This window comes from Pezoporus flaviventris, unplaced genomic scaffold (genome assembly GCF_033815535.1).
Source record: "Pezoporus flaviventris isolate CSIRO_AGI_PZ_B2104156 unplaced genomic scaffold, CSIRO_AGI_Pfla_v1 ptg000002l, whole genome shotgun sequence".
In the NCBI taxonomy this organism is placed as follows: Eukaryota; Metazoa; Chordata; class Aves; order Psittaciformes; family Psittacidae; genus Pezoporus; species Pezoporus flaviventris.
The window spans coordinates 58,842,560-58,860,938 of NW_026892550.1; the positions used below are offsets into that span (position 1 = coordinate 58,842,560).

Genomic DNA, 18,379 nt, shown 5'->3' on the forward strand with positions numbered 1-18,379 from the left:
CCGTTTTAGAATTGGCTCTTCAATTGCAGCTGTCGTGGTTTAAGCTGAACCCAGGACAGCAGCCTACTCTGTTAGGGTGAAGTCATGCATTTTCCAGCAGGAGGGTGGGAAAACTGGACATGCGGGGTTCTCCTTAAGAGTATTTTCAGGCAAAATGAGTGCTTCCTGGTGAATATTAGGAAGTCTAACCTGTAGTGAGGAGGAGTATGGCTATTGGAAGGAAAAAAATTGCATATAGAGGAAATCAAAAGGGAAAATACGCAGCAAACAACACAGAAAGATTAAACATGGAAGAAAGAAGACAAATGAGTACAGGGAGGTGAAAAAAAATTGATTTCTCAGTGTCTCACTGTGACAGCTGCTAAATGGACACTTGAAACAAAGCGTGAAGGAAAAGCTCTGAGAAGTTTGCATTGCATTTATTAATATGTCTGTCTTGCCTTGTATTCCCTGGCAGAGCAGGACTGTGGGCATGACTGACTGTGGGGAAGAGGAAGTTAGACTGAAAAGACATTTTTTTTTATTGAAGCCATCTGCACATCTACATGCTTGGCACAGCCATAGGCCTTCAGATCTCTGCCCACAAGAGAGTGGTGTTGAGCCGTCCACTTCCACACCAGGTACAAGGGTTCAATTTATGTTACTTTAAAATGTAAAGTCTGTTTTGACCTTGGTGCTAGTTCTCATTCACAAGTAAAATTTGACTGTTCCATCAAATATTCTTTACCCTGAAATGAAAAAATATAAGAAAATTGGATTTCAGGTGGGGCTTCTACAGTAGATGAAGAAACTGCATGTACACGGGCGGCTGTATCCGTGATACCCTGCTTACCTTAGGTGTCCCTGGTTTTTCTTTTACTGAAGGGGGAAAAAAAGAGCCACAAAACAAGAGACAGACACGAAATAGTCTAATTACAGCCAGAGCTGATCATGCAGTGCTGATGTGTGTGTGCCATGGCTTCCCAGATTGTTAGGTCTGCCAAATGGTGTTGATAGGGCTCTAAGCGCATCTGTGGTTGTCTGTTAGTTATTAAGTAACAGGTGATTAGGAAATTAAGGGAAATCTTTGCGTAACTTCCTTACCAAATGGTACACCTTAAGCCTCTCATGAGCCCGTGAAGTAGCCTTCATTTTGGATACCTATACAAATAGTTTAGATTCTCAAAAGACCACAGCCTGTAGCAGCTCCAACTGGAAATGTTGACAGCTACTGCTCATCCTTTCCTATTGGAAATAGTTGCTTGAGTTGGTGTGAAACATAAGGGCATTTTATGCAGAGTTTAGTTTTCTTGAGAGCTAGCCAGGTAGAAAAACTGGATGGAGACAGTGCTAGGAAAAGGAGGCAGCTGGTGCCTCTGACCAGCTGTGTTCCACCTCAGTTCAGTTGTGCTGCACCAAAGGAATAACAAAAGAGGTTTCCTGACCCTTACTCTTGAAGAGGCAGGAGAGTGTCTAGATATGTCAGTGTATTGCCAGTTGTGGCTCTTTAGGTATCTTATGACAGACATCTGACAGGAAACCTTGCCCAAGTATTTTGCTTGCATTGTTTTCTAAATTATCTACTGAAAATAAATCACTGATAATTATAGTGTTTATACAATATATATGTGTGTGTATATATGCATATATATTACATCCTCTGGACTAAGTAATAGTAGTACATTATTTCTTCCTTCTTTTTTACCTCAAAAGAAAGAAAACTTGACTGCCTTCAGAAGGCTCCTTGTTCTGAATTTGGACTGAAATATTTATACTATGAAAAATTGAATTTCAGCACAGCTTTTTTGACTCTAAAAGCTGCCCTTCTCAATTAGAGGTAACAATGTCCTGGGTCCTTTCAAAATTAGCAAGCATCTGTTAAGATAGAGCATAATAATAAATGCATATAAGCTGATGATATTTTGAAATTGAGCTACCTCCTAAGAGGTTTTCAATGAAAAATCTCAACAAAGTGTGGTATATCATTAAAAATGTTAAGAAAATCACAGCGAGACTAAGTTATAAGTCCTCTTGTGTGTTCTTAGCCTGTTTTTCAGTAAGTTCTACATCTAGAAACAGGTTCCAGAGCTATATAGACTAAGTGGTTTCACAGTTTATCTTACACACTAGTCCAGGAGTGCTCCATCATCCGTTTAGCAGGAGTTCTGTCTTCTTGCCCATTATAATTCCTTTATTTTATTACATGGTGTTTTCCAGTCCTTCAGCAATCCTGATTTGTCAAAACCATATATTGCCTTTCTCAGTATTGGTGCTCTTTATTTCTTGATCTATCTTTAATAAATGCTGTACTGAATGTATTTCTATGTATGATTTTCATGACGCCTGAGATAAGAACAAGCACCAGCCAAGACTCTTATTGCCTGAATGTATGGACACGAGTTGCATTTACGATGAGTGGGAACTGATCCAAAAAAGGACAAGGCTCTGATGAGGCTGCCCATGTAATGCTGCTAAATCAGGCTTTTGTCTTTCGAGGCGTGATGCAGTGACTGTATTAGAGACTCTCATTCTGTCTCCTGTGAGCTGCTGCACTGGACTGTGTCATGTTTGACCACAATGCCTACATAAGGTGAAATTAAATGTTTAAAAAAGAGGGAGAGCAAGAAACATCTGTCCCAGCCAGGGAACATTTGACTCCCATTGGGGAGGAGCTATTTTAAAGCTCAGACTGAGGGATGGCTATTTTTGCCTTTCAGACAGACAGACTCAGCTAATGATCTATACTGTTCAAAATGGTGGGTGTTTTTTTTTTTTGACCAAATTCTTAAAAAGAAGAAGAAAAAAAGAACAGAAAAAATCCTTAAACCATCAAGAGGTAGTCATGGCTCTAAACTGTGAAGCTCTTATCTGTACATTGCTGTAATAATGACACACACAGATTGGAGGTATTTTAAGGGCAATTCTGCTGAAAGCACTAATGTTGCGCAATCTTCAGGGGTGGCTTGGGAGGCAGTGGTTATTTCACTTAATCGCTGCAGACACGAGTGCAGTTAGAGGCTTTCGGGGAAGGGTGATGCGGAAGCAGACAGTTACACAGTAGAGACTGCTGTGCGAACAGGATCAGGTGTTGTTGTGGCTCATCTACCTTGCTGCTGATGTTCCACTGAGTAAAAGCCTTAAGCCTGCCTGTAGAGGAATTTAAGTCTCAGCACTAGGGGTTCAAATGCTTTTCATATTACGGATGGATGCCATTTCATGCAGTACGGAACTCGACTGCCATGTGAAGCAGCTCTGCAGCTGTTTGGCAGCGCCATGAAAGAAATGTGAGTGGAGAAAAAAGCCGTATCTGCTTGTGACAGGGAAGTTGATGTAAAAAGCATGTCAAGACTCACAAAGGAATTTGTCAAGACTGTATGTTTAATAAGTGCTGTGATCTTTGGTGATGACAAGCAGCAAAGCCTTTGTCCATAAAGAGACATGAAAATTGTGTAACATTGCACTGAATCTATTCCTCGTTGATTCAGAAATAACATGGCCTTAGCCTGGACTATTGACATCTCCTGTTGTGGTCCTGGTTATACTGCTAAGATTCCATACAGCCTGCAAGTGGCTTATTTCAGCTCTAATGTTGCCTCCCTTTCGCTCAGGAATTGACATAACCCAAGTGTGGTTTTGTATAGCTAAAGTAGCCAGGCCATGCTCTTGGGCCACTCTTACCCTGCCTCCAAGGTAGCATGTCAGGGAGCTTCCACTGCTGCTGGGAGCTCTGGTGTGGCATCTCTTGGGGGTTTTTCACTTGGCTGAAGGCAGCCAGGCATTGCCCTGGAGCAGGCAGCTTCTCTCGGGGGTCTGCAGGGCACAGGAGAGTTTCAGTACCTGCCATGGCATGGTGCCCCCAGCTTGTGCCCTGGGTAACTGCTCCTGTCTTCCCTCGGGTTGTTTCCTCGTCATGTGCATCCTCAACTTGGCACAATTGCCTTTTTCTCAAATATAAATGAATACCAAGGAGGGTGTGTTCATGACAGCCTGAAGGTCAGGCTCCTATCAAATGTGCCATCTGCGTGTGTGGCGTCTCGCTGCCTACAGCCTCTCACAAGACAAAGAAGTGTCTGTGGGTGGGTGGGTGTAATGTCTGTGTTTCAGTGAGCGATGGGCTTAAAAATACCACTTGTGAATTACCTGATGGGAGCAGTTTTAGAAGGCAATCCACACCCTGCACGTTTTAGTTCTCTGGTGGGAAATGTTTATTTCAAAACAAAATTAACTATACATGAAGGGAAAAGGACACAAAAGGAGACAAATATCTTTCAGACTCGGGCAGCATCATTATGAAACAGTCTGGTGGGTTTTATTGCAGTCCCAAAGCCTCTTTGGAGTAGCTCAGGTCACTGAATTAGTATCAGGGACAGGGGAGCAAAGGGGAGATGGGGTGAACTGGGAGTGGAATGAGTAGGTGACAGGGACATTCTGGTGGGAAAAAGAGGAGTGAGGAGAGAAAAACACTCTTGCCATAAGATGTCCATTGTCTCTAGCTCCCCCAGCACCAGAAATACAGAAGACATTTACATGGGCCTATTTCCCCTTTAGGCAACTTCTGGGGTTAGGGAAGCCTTGATGTAGTTGAGCTGCTTTAAGACATGTGTCTGACTGGTCCTCAGTCAATTCCTTGGATTCTTACAAAACCATCTCACTCTTTTGTATGGGTTCTAAATTATTTTTTGCGTGAAGGCTTCGTAGATAACTCCACATGGTTGTGTTTACCCTGCATATTCAAGATATGTCTCACATTGTAGAGCTTCGATTTCTATTGATATCTTTTTCTTGTTATTTTCTTTTATTTAAAAAGCTTTGTTCAGTCATTTCCTTGCCATTACAGAAAGCCTTTGGTAAATTATACAGTACTGTTGTAAAAGTGGTTTCCTTGTCTTTTGCCTAAATGAAGTCAGGATAAAAGGTTAAAGCATTCTTTTGATAAGCCTCTCTTATATGTCTGTTTAGGTATGTTTTATTAAAAGGGTTTTAGATGTCTGTCTTTTAATCAAAGACCAGTGTTCATTTCCAATTGCCCTTCTCTAGTGCTATAGCAACAACTTCCCGTCTGAACAAATCATACTAATTTCAGTGCTGAAAAGCCAAAAATAGCTGTTGGGAGAGGAATCAAATTATAGTTTTACCATGGGATGAGGTGGTGGGAAGGAGAAGGATGCTGCACCCTGTGTGGGCACGGATGTCTGTCTTCCTGTGCTCGGGACGTGAATGGGGATTACAAAGAGCTCTGTGCAGGCACCACCTTCACTATGCTGCATCCTTGTGTTGGAATCATGGCCATAAGCACTTGTTCAGCTAAAGAAGTGGCCATCACAGCTAAACCTGGTCCAACACACACTGAAGACGGGTCAGGGAAGGCTCAGCCAGAGCAAGCCTGGCTGGTGTTGGTCCCCAGCCCATGCTAGCTCAGCAGAAAGCTGATGGCTGGCACTGGCACTGGTGATGCTGTGCAGCGAGTCTGCCACTGTACAGCACACAGCCATCATGGGCTGCGTTTACTAATGGATCTACACTAGGAAATAGGTTTTATAGAAAAGTTCACTAAAGTGAGTGTTTTTTGATGGTGCCTGTTCGAGCATACTATTTGCATTAATGCTAAACTAGCTCTTTTTGCTTTATTTTGGGTTTCAGCTTCATTAAAAGTTAAAATTTGGAGGAGAATCAAACTGAAACCTCCCTTTATTCCACCTGGTTTTCAGCTGTGCAAGTTGGTGTTGGAGGGAATGGAAAGTCTTGAGCTTACCTGCTGGAGTTGGAGCGCATTAGTCATATGAAAAGATGACAGCAGTGGGCATGGGCAAGATTTGAATGTGGGCTGTGTAATGAAGTGCTTAAACCCACAATGCTGAGAGGGCTACGGGTGAAATGAATCAGTTTTTATGATGCTGGCCCAATTTCTCCAGTGAGCAGTGAGTTGTGCCCAGACCCTGCTGAAGGCAGAGGATGCCCTGATATGTAAGCTGAGGTGATGTTTCCAGGGATCCACCCTGCATGGCTGGGCGGACAGAGGAAGTCCTTACATGGCTCTGCATTCCCGTTTGGTCTGCCTCTGGAGAGGTGCCTGCCGGAAGACAGAGGTGATGATGCCACTTCCTTATAGAAAGCCACGAAGTGTACCATGTAATTACATCTGGGCAGAGCAACACAGGCACCTTACAGTTAGCATACGTGACTTGAGAAGGCAGGCAGTGCCTAGGCTTGCAGGCATTTCAGGAGGCAGAAATAGTAGAAACCCTCAGGGAAGCTTTTGTCAATGACTTGAGCCTTGACGTTACTAAAAAAGTAATAAATCGTGATGGTGTTGTGTACCTGCTCCAGCAGTGGGACCGCATAGGGTGGGAACAGGCAGCAGTTCTTGACCCTGCTTCCCCAGCCAGGACCTTGCCTGCATTGGTTTGCATCAGTCTTCCTTGCTTGGTTATCAAATCTCCATATCTTTTTGTTTGTGAGTGGTTATGCAGAAGCGTTACTTATGTGCACAAGGGTAATTGCTTATCGAGTATTCATTTCTACCAGCATTTTTAAGATTTCTGCTTGCTTTATCTTTTGTGTGATATTATTCCATGTATTCAGCATGCAGAAAAAAAACATTGTGTGGTAAGGGAGGTCTCCAGTGGGAATAGTGAAGAGGAAATAGCCTGAGTCAAAACGTTGCCATCAGCATGTGCAATCACATGTGTGTAACTCCTTGGAGGTGTACCATGGAATTCAGCTGGAAGTCTAACAGAGTGTGAATATACTTGTCCAGCAGAATTAGTCTGTTGTATAAGACTTCAGTCTGTCATTTACAGTGTGCTCAGTTAAGCTGATTGGTACAGAATTACAAAGAACAATTGGGGGGTGGAGGGAAACTTTCTTCATGAATAGATCAAACAAGGAAGAGTGTTAAAGTCACCATGTTGTTGAGAGTGAACGGTTGGTCCAGTCCTATAGCCAGTATCTGAATTGGGTGAACTGATTGCTGGGGTGAATAAATAGAATGTCTTCTAAATCTAGGTCTTAAAAGCAGCAAGATTCAGTTCCTGTGTGAAATACAGATTCCTGTCTCAGGACTGGGGATGGCTGCTGTCAAGTGCTGGAGCAATATTCCTGAGCGGCCTTTTAGTGTGCTGGCAGTGCAATGTACACAGGCCCCCTGAAACATGCACACCAGCACTTTGGCTGCTGGTGGAGTGCTCATATGGCTTTGTCATTTGTCACCTACAACCTCGCATGTTTTTTTCAGGAAAAGTATTTCCAGTTAACCATTCCAGGTTTTCCTTTGTCCCTCTGATATGCAAAATACTGTTTCCCCACCCCACCAGTATTTAGACACTCTTTTAGGAACTAAGGAAAACCAAGAAACATTTCATTGGATTTAATACTTGTTTCTCACTGAAAGTGGTTTAACATAGGCACATACATTCCTATGTAGCGTAGAATAACTTCTCTGGGTTGTTTGTGGGTTTTTTTTGTATAGACCCTTGTACAATTTGGAATATCATGAAAGATCTGGCTACAGGAGTTGTGTAATAATAAGAAGTTAGATCATCAGCTAAGCATCTTTGCATTGGAAATGAGGCTGCTCCTGGTGAATCAAATAGAAGAAAAACTGTGCCTTTCTGGCTGGAGAGGGCAGACGGGCAACAATGGGGTTCCTTAGCTATTGGAAATCTGTAGACTTTACACCTGCATAGGGTGCTTGTGGGTAATCAAGGAAACTTCTGGGTTCCTCCTTCCTCCCCCTCCTCTGTCCTTCACACTCCAAGGAAGCAGGCAGCTTTGGACTTCTCCTGCCTTTTCTGCCCTGACCATCTTTCCTGGAAGGTTTGGCTCCCATCTTTGCTGTGGGACAAGCAGTTTGGCTGTGCATGGTGTGGGTGCTGGGCTGAAAAAGCTCAGCTCAAAGGGAAACTCACCCAATGCATGATGTGGTCCTACAGCTGGGCTTGGGCTGGGTTTTGAACAATGAGGGTTCAATTACTTTGTAAGCACAGGAGGAAATTTGCATATGAAGTAATAGGTCTTTTTGAGTGTTGGAAAGTGCTTCTGCTGTCTTGCTTTTATTTTCTATGGCTGTATTTAAGTTGAGAATTCTCTGATTTCTGGGGGGAGGTTGGGCTGTTTGGGTTTTGGTAGTGGATATTTGCTTGGGGTTTTTTTTGGTCTTTTTTGGTCTTTTTAAAAAGTTATTAACTTTCTGAAGATTAAAGGAAGATGAGTAAGGAAAAGGATGCCAGCATTAGGGGAGAACATCTCAGCTCAAGCATTTCAGGGATTTAGCTCATTGCAAACTGGACAAATTTGGAGACATGTTTTTTCATTCCCAGCCACATTAAGGATCTGGTAACCTTTCCAATGGGGCCTGGCACAGGACACGTATGCAAGGAGTGCACAGGTTTTGTCAACAGATGATGCTTTGATTATGAAGCAGGCTTTCTGCTCACATGATTAATCATTGATGGGGACCATGTTTCTGTATTCTCTAATAGAGTTTTGAGTGTAGTGTACCCAGAAGCCTGGCTGAAGGCTGGGCTGCCCCAGCTCACAGCTGCTCAGCAGCTTCACGTGATGAAGCTTATAGTGGGGAAAATGCTACAAACTGGCTTCTGTCCATTGGAGGTATGAGCCAAATTGCCGCTGGTCTCTTACTCAGGGCTGCATTGATAGTGTCTATGCAGCTTTTCCAGGCTCCCAGGGGATTGTGGTAATGCTTCCTGCCCAGCTACACCAAGCAGTGATAAATTTAGACTAAGTGAGCCATAATGACAGTACAGGAACCAAAGGAGTGCTGACCGCCCTCCCGGGAGGAGGGTCAGGCTGTCCCTACAGATGTCTATCCCTCGAGCTGCCAGCCCTGACCTGACCTCTCTACCCACTCTGGGCAGCCTGTGCCTCCTCAACACCCGTTTGTACTCATGCTGTCCCTGTTTCTTACAATCATATCAATCAGTCATTTCCTTATGATGTATTTTCCCCCTCCAACAAGAGATCAGGGTACTGTGAAGCTATAGACCTCTGATAAGGACACACACTGCAGCTGGCCGTATCTCAAACCTGCAGCTCAGAGGAGGTCACACCAGCTGCCAGCTGATGTGAGGGCATACCTGGCCCCAGATCATTGCTGTGTTATTTCCCAAGAGCACTCTCACTGTGCTGCTTTGCCGGAGTCTGGCACAGATATCTGCAATTCCAGGTGGAGTAGGGGCGAGTGCGGAGAGATGCTTAGAGAGGGCTTTTCAAGTTAAGGCTCTGTTATTGTTCCATTTCCAGCTTGTGATTGACAAGTACACACTGCTCCCACCTCCCAGTGGACTGACTTCTGAGCAGGGAATGATTGTAGAAGATATTGTACTCTGAATGAAATTTTAGGAGCCATAATTATCCATTGCTGTCACTATGATTACTGCTGTCTGTGCTGAACTAATGAGAGCCCAGCCACACTAGGCTGCCTGGTACCTGTGCCAGCAGTGTTGATCGGAAGTGGCGAGAGACAGGGCTTCGGGAACTTGCCTTCTATGTGTATTGGGCAAGAGCATGGTGCATCTTCTTGGTAGGACAAGACCAGCATGCTGGTCACCTTCCTTTGGCATTGTCACGGAGACCTCAAGCAGTCTGTGCTGCATTTCAGTCTGAAATAGGTGGTTGAAATAGGGCAAATGATGGGTGACTTTAAAGTGCTTGTTTTCTCTGGCTGTAAAGGAAGCTCCATGGTGGCACCCGAGGACAGGTTTATGATCCTACCCTTGTGCAGAGGGCTGCTGGTCTTGTGCAGGGGTCTAGCATTAGTGGGGCCCTGTGTGTGTCTGTAATTCAGAGCTCCAGGACTCAAGCACCTAAGATGTGTTTTTCTAACAGTGAGAAGAAATAGCGGATTTTAAAAGCTTAGCATGAACCAGTATTGTTGGCGCCTCTGCACTGTGAAAAACATGACGTTAACTTCCATCTGCCATGTACCACAGTGTTTGTAGCTTTGAGGCTTGCTGCTGGGGGGAGCTGAAATATCAATGCTGTTCTTCAAACACCTAAAATGTTACCAGTAGCTACTGCATTGTGTGTTACTTTAATGCTGTGAAACACGGGTAATATTTACTCAGACTTCAGGGAACAGGCATGATGCCTTTGCTCAGATTCCTTTCATGTGCAGAGGAGCCACAGCCAGGCTGCTTCTCCCCTTTGTGCCCACAGCCACCAGCTATGGTCTGTCTACCTGCAAAGCAGGTTGTGACATGGGAATCTGGGTGCTTTGCAAGGCTAAGCACCTGTTAGAGGAGCAGTGTGGGAATCTGTCCTTTGGGATTGGGCACTGGGTAATTCCTGTTGCTAATGTGGCATGTACAGGGAAAATGAATAGGAGGCATTCCTGCCTGCTCCCAATTGAAAACACAGCCCTGCACTGTAGTAACTGTCACCAGCAAGTGCTTGGCAGAGGGATTTGGATCTAAGCATAAGGCAGGAGCTGGTGTTGAGTGTCTGGGAAAGGGACAGAGATGTGTGCCTTGAGTTGTGCTCTCATTCTGGTCTCTCCTCCTCCAGTTCACTCATTAATCCTTTTCTTTTGGTGCTGCTGTCAAAACCCATGGGTGTCACCAAGAGAAAAGTGCACCAGCAACATAAACACTATGAAAATACCTTGGACTGAAAAAAAGAGGGAACAGTGTGTTATTGTTGTTGTTGTTCTTTAAATACTGATTTCTTGAGTTTTCAATGCTGAGATGGCTCAGTTGGTGGAAGAGAGCAGCAGTTATGTGCCTCCATCATCAGTTCACTCTCTGCCGTTCCAACTTCTGTCTTGGTTTTGCATCTCTAATCTGTCCTGCTGTCTGTGCTCATATCTTACCTCTGCCTTATGAACACTGCACAGTCCAACTTGTCAAACAGCAGAGTGATATTCCTGTGTCTTCTCATTAGCCCTGCCAGACCTCTTGTCTGAATTAGCCACCTCCTCAGTAGCCTGCGGGTGCCAGCTTTAGCCTGGCCAGGTTTCCCTATGTTCCTTGCCCTGCTGCTTCTTGTCCTGGCTGCCTCCAGGGACCAAGCGTCGCAGGAGAGATGATGATTTGGGGAAATGCACAGTAGCACTTATAACACTGTTCGGGCAGCCACTTCCCCCAACCCCAGCCCATTTCTCACCTATGGTGTAGCAAACAATAATCCTCAATATTATCGGTTTAGGGGGTTGGGATTTTTTAAGCCTTTTTGTAAGGTTACAGTGTGTGGGCTGGGCTTTCCTTTCCTTGCAGAACAAAGGCAGAGCTGCTTGGACACTCTGGCTGATGATATGGGATGCTCTCTGGAAGGGACTTAGGGGGCAGACCTGGTCTTTCAACCCAGGGCTATTGGAGGACACAAGGACTTGGGGTCTGGTCAGGGTTCTGGCAGCGAGTGCTGTTGGGTGCACTGGTGCCATTTTCGGGGCCACTGGAGAGGAGGAAGGTGACTTGGGGGTGGGTGGCCAGAGGGGTAAGCAAGTGAAATGTGGTATAAAAAAGCCAGGTTCGCACAGCTTGGTGTTTATCCCCTTCTTGCACAGCTTGGACGTGAGGCACCACCAGAACTTTGGGGGCTGAGTTAAATGTAGGTTTGACATAAAAAACCCAGCACAACAAAACACGGTAATTGTTGAAGGTGCCTAAAAAAAGTTGGCAACATGAACTCATATCTGGCCGGGGACAGGGGTATAATTTTATCACAGGTCAAGAGGAAAATACATCCCACAGTATCTGCAACAGGAGTTGGGTAGGGAAGAACAGGGAAAACATCTGCTGAAAGTGTACGCATGCGTGAGAGCGAGCAGCTTGGTGTTACCCATCCTGAGGTTGAGGGGCTATGGGGAGAGCAATGGGGCTGGGTCAGCCCTGGGACCTCCCTGTGTGGGGAGCAGGAGGAAGGAAAAAAAGGCGTTTGTCGCATTTGGCACCTCTGGTCCCTGCCCAGTCCTCACAGGGCAGGTATGCAAATTCCCCTGGCAGGTAATGATGGGGTTGGGGGGGAAAGCAGGAAAGCAGGAGATCTTCAAGAATGAAATTAAGCAGGCAGCCACAACAGCAGACTGACACGCCTGCTTTCACAAGATGCTCTGTTGAGCCATGGTGGTCTCATAGCATGGAGGATGCTTCCTGGATACTGTTGTCTGAGGGTGATACATAGAATCATAGAATAGTTAGGGTTAGAAAGGACCTTAAGATCATCAAGTTCCAACCCCCTGCCACGGGACATTCCAGGTAAATTCAGGTAATCTGCAGTTCACAGAGCCCAGGCTCAACCCAGACCCTGCTCAGGTTTCTTTAATTCATTTACTTTGCAGTATCAGCATTTCCAGCACTTGCCCAGGGCAGCAGAAACGCCTTCTCCTACCTGGAGGATGTACAAACACTCCTCACAGAGTATCAGTGCTGTCATTTACACTTCCTTCTCAATAAAACACCTGTAGGCACCCTCCTCCTGGCCCCTCGCCCTGTGGTTGTGCCCATAATCCGCAGCTTGGTTTGTGTGAGAACCCAGCTTGCACAGCAGAGAAGCACTGCTGCTTCAAAGCAATCTATTTGCACTTGTGGTGTGATATTTATTAGCAGAGAGAGGGTACTGTGGGCACAGGGGATTTAGCAATGGCCAAATACAGGCAAGGAAGTTGCCTTCCTTCCACCCAGACTGGGGCAGAGGGAAAAGCCAGGTGTAAGGCTGAGGCATGCTGGTCCTGACCTAAACCACATGGTCAGAGAGGTGCATTTGCACTGTGTCAGGATGTGTGTGTGTGTGTGTGTGTGTGTGTGTGTGTGTGTGTGTGTGCACATATGGGGGTTTGCAAACTCCCTCTCACACTGTGATCAGGTAGAGGATATCTGCACTGCTGGGTTACTGTGTTGTTTGGAGTAGGTAATCATCGAATCTGAATGGTTTGGGATGGAGAGGACCTTAAAGACCATCCAGTTCCAACCCCCCTGCTATGGGCAGGGACACCTTCCCACTAGACCAGGTTTCTCCAAAGTCTCATCCAGCCTGGCCTTGAACTCTGCCATGGATGGGGTAGGCACAGCTTCTCTGGGAAACCTGTGCCAGTGCCTCACCACCCTCATAGTGAAGGATTATTTCATAATACCTCATTTAAACCTTCCCTCTTTCAGCTTAAAGCCACCCTGCCTTGTCCTGTCACTACCTGCCTATAATCCATGCTACACCAAATGGTATATGTGGTGTGTGTTTTCATATGTATGTTTGCATGTACATGCCCATGTATATACATGCCTATACACATGTGCATGTCTTGTTGCCTGTGTTTTCCAGAGCAGAGATTTCATCCCCTGACCAGCAGCTAGAAGAAGCTCTGGGGGTGCTACAGTCCCCTGTGCAGGGGGTGTGATCCTCCCTGTGCACCTAGTTAGTATTTCCTTTCTCCCTTGCATGGGTGCAAATGTGGGCAGGAAATAAGCATGTCCTCTCCTTCTGCCACAGTGTTTTGTGCTTCTGCCCCAAGGGGCAGGAGGAGGCTGAGTGGGAATGCTCTCACGTGGGTTTCAGCACCATGGCACAGGGCACACGCTGTTCCCAAGTGCATGCCTTAGGAGGATGCCATCCCCGGGACAGGGCCTGGTGCTCGGCGTTGGCCAGGCTGTAGTTGTTTGTGTGTGTCACAGCGGGAAGTGTGTGAACGGAACAAATTTAGCAGTGAAAACAGAGGCCGGCGCAGTCGGTCATTAACTGCTGGCCCGGCTCGTCGTCCTGCAACCACAAACAGCTTTTTTGGGGCCGGCGTCCCAGCGGAGGCCGGAGGAAGTGTGGGAGGCCAGTTCCCGGTGACACCTCCACGCGTGGCCGCGCTGCCTGCCGGTGCCATTGGCTGCCCCCTGCCCGGGGCTGGCGCCGGGCAGCGCTTAAATGCCTGCACAGCCACGCCAGGGCACACAGCACGGGGCATCCCAGCACAGGCAGCCAGCCCATCCCATCCCAAGCACCGAGGAGACACCCGCTCACACAGCGCTCAAGGTAAAGGTTTTGCTTTCTTTGGGTTGCTTTGGCATTACCTGGAGAGAAAAGGGTGATTTTTGGGCAAGAGGGGTTGAAGCCAAGTTTTGGTAGAAAGCAGGGCACTTGTAAGCTGCAGTGTTGGTGTTGCTTTTAAGGGAAGAATTTGGGAGCTCTTTGCTCCAGTGTGTTTTGGGTGCAGGATGATCATAGAATCATAGAATCTGTGAGATTGGAAAACAGCTTTAAGATCATCAAGTCCAACCTTTACCCCAGGACTGCCAAGTCCACCACTAAACCATGTCACTAAGGGCCTGATGTGCAGTGCAGTCAGTATGCCCTGCGGGGATGTGTTGCTGGGCTGCTTGTGTGACTTGGAAAATGATAGCAGAGCTGGAGGAAAGCCCCTTGCTGCTTCACCTGCCAGACCGAGCCAGTGGCCACAGGGGATGCAGCTCTCCATGTGGTTGTCTTACCAGGGACTCCACTTTGGGCAGCAGGGGTTTTATGGACTGTAGGAACTACACCAGGTGGGAGGCATAGCTCTGTAGCCCACTGTCTTATGGTGCTGCCCATCTGTGGTGCCTGCTCCCATCACTGCCCCTGATCTCAGCTGGGTGGCTGGTGACATTTCTGTGGGAACAGCGAATTTGGATGAACTTTTCCACTCTTTAATGATGCTTAGACAAAATATCTGCAGGAGCATGGCCAGTTATTTAAAATTCCAAACTAAAAGGAAGTTTCTGCACAGAAGGTGCCAGGAGGTGGCACAAGGACAAATCCTTGGCTTGTTTGATAACACACCAGGCTGAGCACCATGTGCAAGGGTGGCAAGGCTGTATCAGCTGGAAGGGCTTTGTAGGGCCTGGTTGCAACCAGGGGCATGTAGCAGTGTTTTGCTCTAGTGTGCTAATACTTAGCTCCCTATTGCAGCCAAGGGGACCACAACTGACATGAGGGCTGCATTCGTGGTGCTGCTCCTCTGGCCCATAGCCTGCGCTCACCCTGTAAGTATCCATGGACAGGTACTCAAACCCCAAACCCTGGTGGTTTGCCCATTCAAGGCACACCGGTCACTGATCAGATGTCTCCTGGATGTGTTTAGGTGCCTGGCCATGAGCCCACCCGCTCCCTCCGCAGTGCCCAGCAACAGGTAAGCCATGGGGTGCCCTGGTCCCATAAGCAGCATACTTGTAGGGCAACGAATGGGGAGCCAGCCCCAGGTAGGCATCCTTGAAGCAGGCACCTGAGGGAACACCTGCTGCTTCTGTGGGTGTTTGAGCTTTGCCCATCTGTTCAGTCTTCTCTAGTCTGGGTTGGTTTCACCTCATTTTGCCTTGTTTCCTTGTGCACATTCCCAATTCACATTGTGCGTTCTGCTGTGCTGGTCCTGAAACATGAATTTCTCTGCTCTGAACTGTCATGGCTTTTCTGTGTTACCCTTTTGTTGGCGGCTACTTCTGGTTTTGCATCAGCAGAAACAACTGAAGGGTTGGGGTGGAAGCAATAAAAAGATGCTTGAGTACTTGCATGGCTTAGGAGTGATACATCATCCCATAGCAGTAGCAGTAAATGTGCAGTGGTGTTCAATAACCCAAAGCGCTGTGTCATGTTTTGTATTCAGGACACAGCAAATGAAGAGTACATCAACAAGCTGGGCAACCTCCTGGATGGTGAAGATGGCAGACATCCTCCAGTCACAGGAGAGACGGAAAATACCCTTGCTGGGGACACAGCAGTTGGGAACGCTGTTGGTGAGGACCTGGGCAAGCATGGTGGCCATGACAAGGGGGACAGAGCTGGGGAGCCTCAGCACCTGAACCAGGTGGACCACGAGGATGCGAGTGCCCGGGATGGGAACAGCCTGGGTTTCCTGGTGAGTGAGCAGAGAGGGGTGTTCTGCTGTGCCAGGAAAGTGAACATAGCACCAAATCTGTGTTGGTCAGGATAGCACTTGGGCTGCATGTTGAGCAGTCCTGGTGCCTGTGACACACAAGCCTTTGCATTCATTTCCATTTTTCATCTCCACAGGAGGAGGATGCACGTGATGCTGATGACAGTGACAACGGAGAGCACCATGGCACTGGAGTCAATGTGCTTCCCTCCCATGCTGGCAGGCTCCTGGATGAAGAGGATGACAGTGGGGATGACACCTTTGATGAGAATGGGGCAGAGGATGGGGGTGAAGGTCCTACCTATGTGGCAGTTCCTGATGGGGCAGGCGAACATGACCATGACACTGGCCATGGGGACACCGGGGCTGCTGGAGGGCACAGCGACAGCAGCAGCAGTAGCAGCAGTGAGAGCATGGGGGCAGACCACCGGCAGTACAGGAACTACCTCGGTAGCCGGTATGAGCGGACCTACAGGCATGGAGGGGGCAGCAGCAGCAGCCAGGAGGAGGAACACTACAACTTCGAGGGTGGAGCCATGCAGGGTGATGACCCCTCTGTCTTTGATGGCCCAGCCAGCAGCTATAAGGGGCGTCGTGCTGGCCCTCATGCCCTGGGCAGCAGCTGGGAGGCTGGCTCCCCCCAATGGGAGGAGGGTGACAGCAGGTCCCCAGAGGTGGAGGATGCTGACTCGGGAGAAGACAGCCCATCCACAGAGGAAAGCAGTCAGTCAGAAGAGCCTGACACCAGCCAGTCAGAGGAGAACAGTGCAAGCCGCTCCAGGGAGGACGGGGATGGGGAGGACAGCCCATCCAGGGAGGATGAGGACAGCGAGTCCAAAGAGAGCACCGCTGAACAGTCAGATGAAGAGCCAGGGGAGTCCCCAGAGGACATCCCCAAGGAGGTGGTGAGCGCATCAGGTGAGCACAGCAGCAGCCAGTCCCGGGAAGAGCAGGAGGACCAGGAGTCTGCTGAGGACAAGAGTGCACCATCCACACCTGACAGTGAGTCCAGAGAAGATGACGGCAACCAGAGCTTGTCCACAGAGAACACTGCAGAGGAGTCAAAGGAGGATGAGAATGACTCCAACCCTGATGGGGATGAGCCGAGCACATCAACTGAGAGCCAGAGCTCATCACCAGAGGACGATGGTAGCCAAGAGGATGATGCGGCTGAGGACAGCAGGTCCACAGAGAGCAACATCAGTGAGTCCCAGGAGGATGATGATGATGATGAAAGCCACTCCCAGGAGGATGCCACCCGCGAGTCCAGCAGCCGTGGGGACAACAGCTCGCCACAGAGCCTGGAGAGCGGGAGCCGCAAGCGGCGGCTGGGTGCCTACCGCAACAAGCCTGCTGCTGACTACGATGACAATGACTGCCAGGATGGGTACTGACACATGTCACACAAGCTCACTGGTGCTGGGGGAGTGCGGGGGGAGGAGGGTTTAATTTATTTGCTATTTAGCCTGGCTGGCTTCTTCCTGAGGAGATGCTGTGGGTAAAATGGAAGCAGGTTTGCCATGACTCGATCTGGGTATACTATACAGGGCATGAAGTGGGAGGTGATGCCAGGCACAGGGAAAATGCCAAACTGCAGTGAGAAAAAGATTTCCTAAACCAAGAGCTCTGAGTGCCAGCAGGGTGATGTTGCCCACTTGCCACATAGGCACAGTGGCAGCTCAGCACTGCAGGAGCTGCCAGCACCTGGGCATGCTGGGCAGGAAGGTCCCTGTGTTCACCCCTTGTATTTACCTAGCACTGCCCTGAAAGCATCTGTCCAGACTCTAATGGGGGCTTTCTGTTAGATCCATGTCCTGCACATAAGGAGGGAAAGAGGAAAAGCTACAGCTGGTGTACACGTGTGGTGCGTGGGCTCAGCAGTGTGTGAAGTACCACTTCAGGATGGAATGTATGTAATATTTTGTAAGAAATGTACAGAAAACACTATATTGTATCCTTTTTGCACTTGTATTTCAAGGCTGAAATGTACCCTGTTGATTTCTCTAATTACCATTAAAACCATCACACTCCATAGTGGCGTGGTCTGAGGTGTTGCTGGTTTTCTTTCTGGAGGGAGATGGGTGCTGAGATTTGAGGTTGGACTGGAGCGAGCAAGAAGCAAGAGCCAGGCTGTTCACACTGGGAGCCACAGCATTCTGGGGTGAGGGGGAAAGCAGAGGTTGAGACATGCTCCAAACTGTGATTTTCAGGCACCCCAAGGGCCACCCTGCCCTGAGGTGACCCAGCAGTGGGGTGGAAAAGCTGGGAAAAGGTGGGAAAAGCTGAGCCTGGGGCTTTGCTATATCATGGCCATCAACCTGCTGCAATGTGAGCAGGGGTTGTTCTGTTCTTCCTGAGGCACTATGAAAGAGATGCTCCAGGGCACCACTGGCTCTGTGTCTTCACAGTGGCTCCTGATGCCAGGTCTCCTGCAGCACAGAGCTGGTGAATGAGGATAAAGGGGTTGTTGTGGGCTTGTAGGTCATGGGTAAAGCTTCTGTTACTCAGTGTGTTTCTTTTTTTCTCCTGCAACTATACAGCATGTTATTTGTTTAA

At 47.9% G+C, this 18,379-nt stretch overlaps 1 protein-coding gene across 3 annotated transcripts; it reads left to right on the top strand.

The window, feature by feature from the left end:
- The first annotated feature begins 55 nt into the window (after positions 1–55).
- Positions 56–17,853, top strand: LOC133283343 (dentin matrix acidic phosphoprotein 1-like). Of its 3 annotated transcripts, none has more exons than XM_061480035.1 (5): positions 56–620; positions 14,863–14,936; positions 15,035–15,082; positions 15,554–15,805; positions 15,961–17,853. In XM_061480035.1, the coding sequence occupies exons 1-5, from the start codon at positions 428–430 to the stop codon at positions 17,215–17,217; spliced, it is 1,824 nt and encodes a 607-aa protein (XP_061336019.1). In that variant the 5' UTR covers positions 56–427; the 3' UTR covers positions 17,218–17,853. The 3 variants fall into 3 exon arrangements, with proteins under 3 accessions (XP_061336019.1, XP_061336035.1, XP_061336026.1); XM_061480051.1 differs by lacking the exon at positions 56–620 and adding an exon at positions 13,249–13,950; XM_061480042.1 differs by lacking the exon at positions 56–620 and having other exon boundaries at positions 14,038–14,936.
- The last annotated feature ends 526 nt before the right edge of the window (positions 17,854–18,379 follow it).

Excerpts from the sequence above, each read along its gene's own strand:
- LOC133283343 (XM_061480035.1), top strand. The coding sequence starts at position 428 with ATGTCTGTCTTGCCTTGTATTCCCTGGCAGAGCAGGACTGTGGGCATG. Across the intron at positions 621-14,862 it reads GCCGTCCACTTCCACACCAG|CCAAGGGGACCACAACTGAC; the intron begins GTACAAGGGTTC and ends TCCCTATTGCAG. Across the intron at positions 15,806-15,960 it reads GGAACAGCCTGGGTTTCCTG|GAGGAGGATGCACGTGATGC; the intron begins GTGAGTGAGCAG and ends TCATCTCCACAG.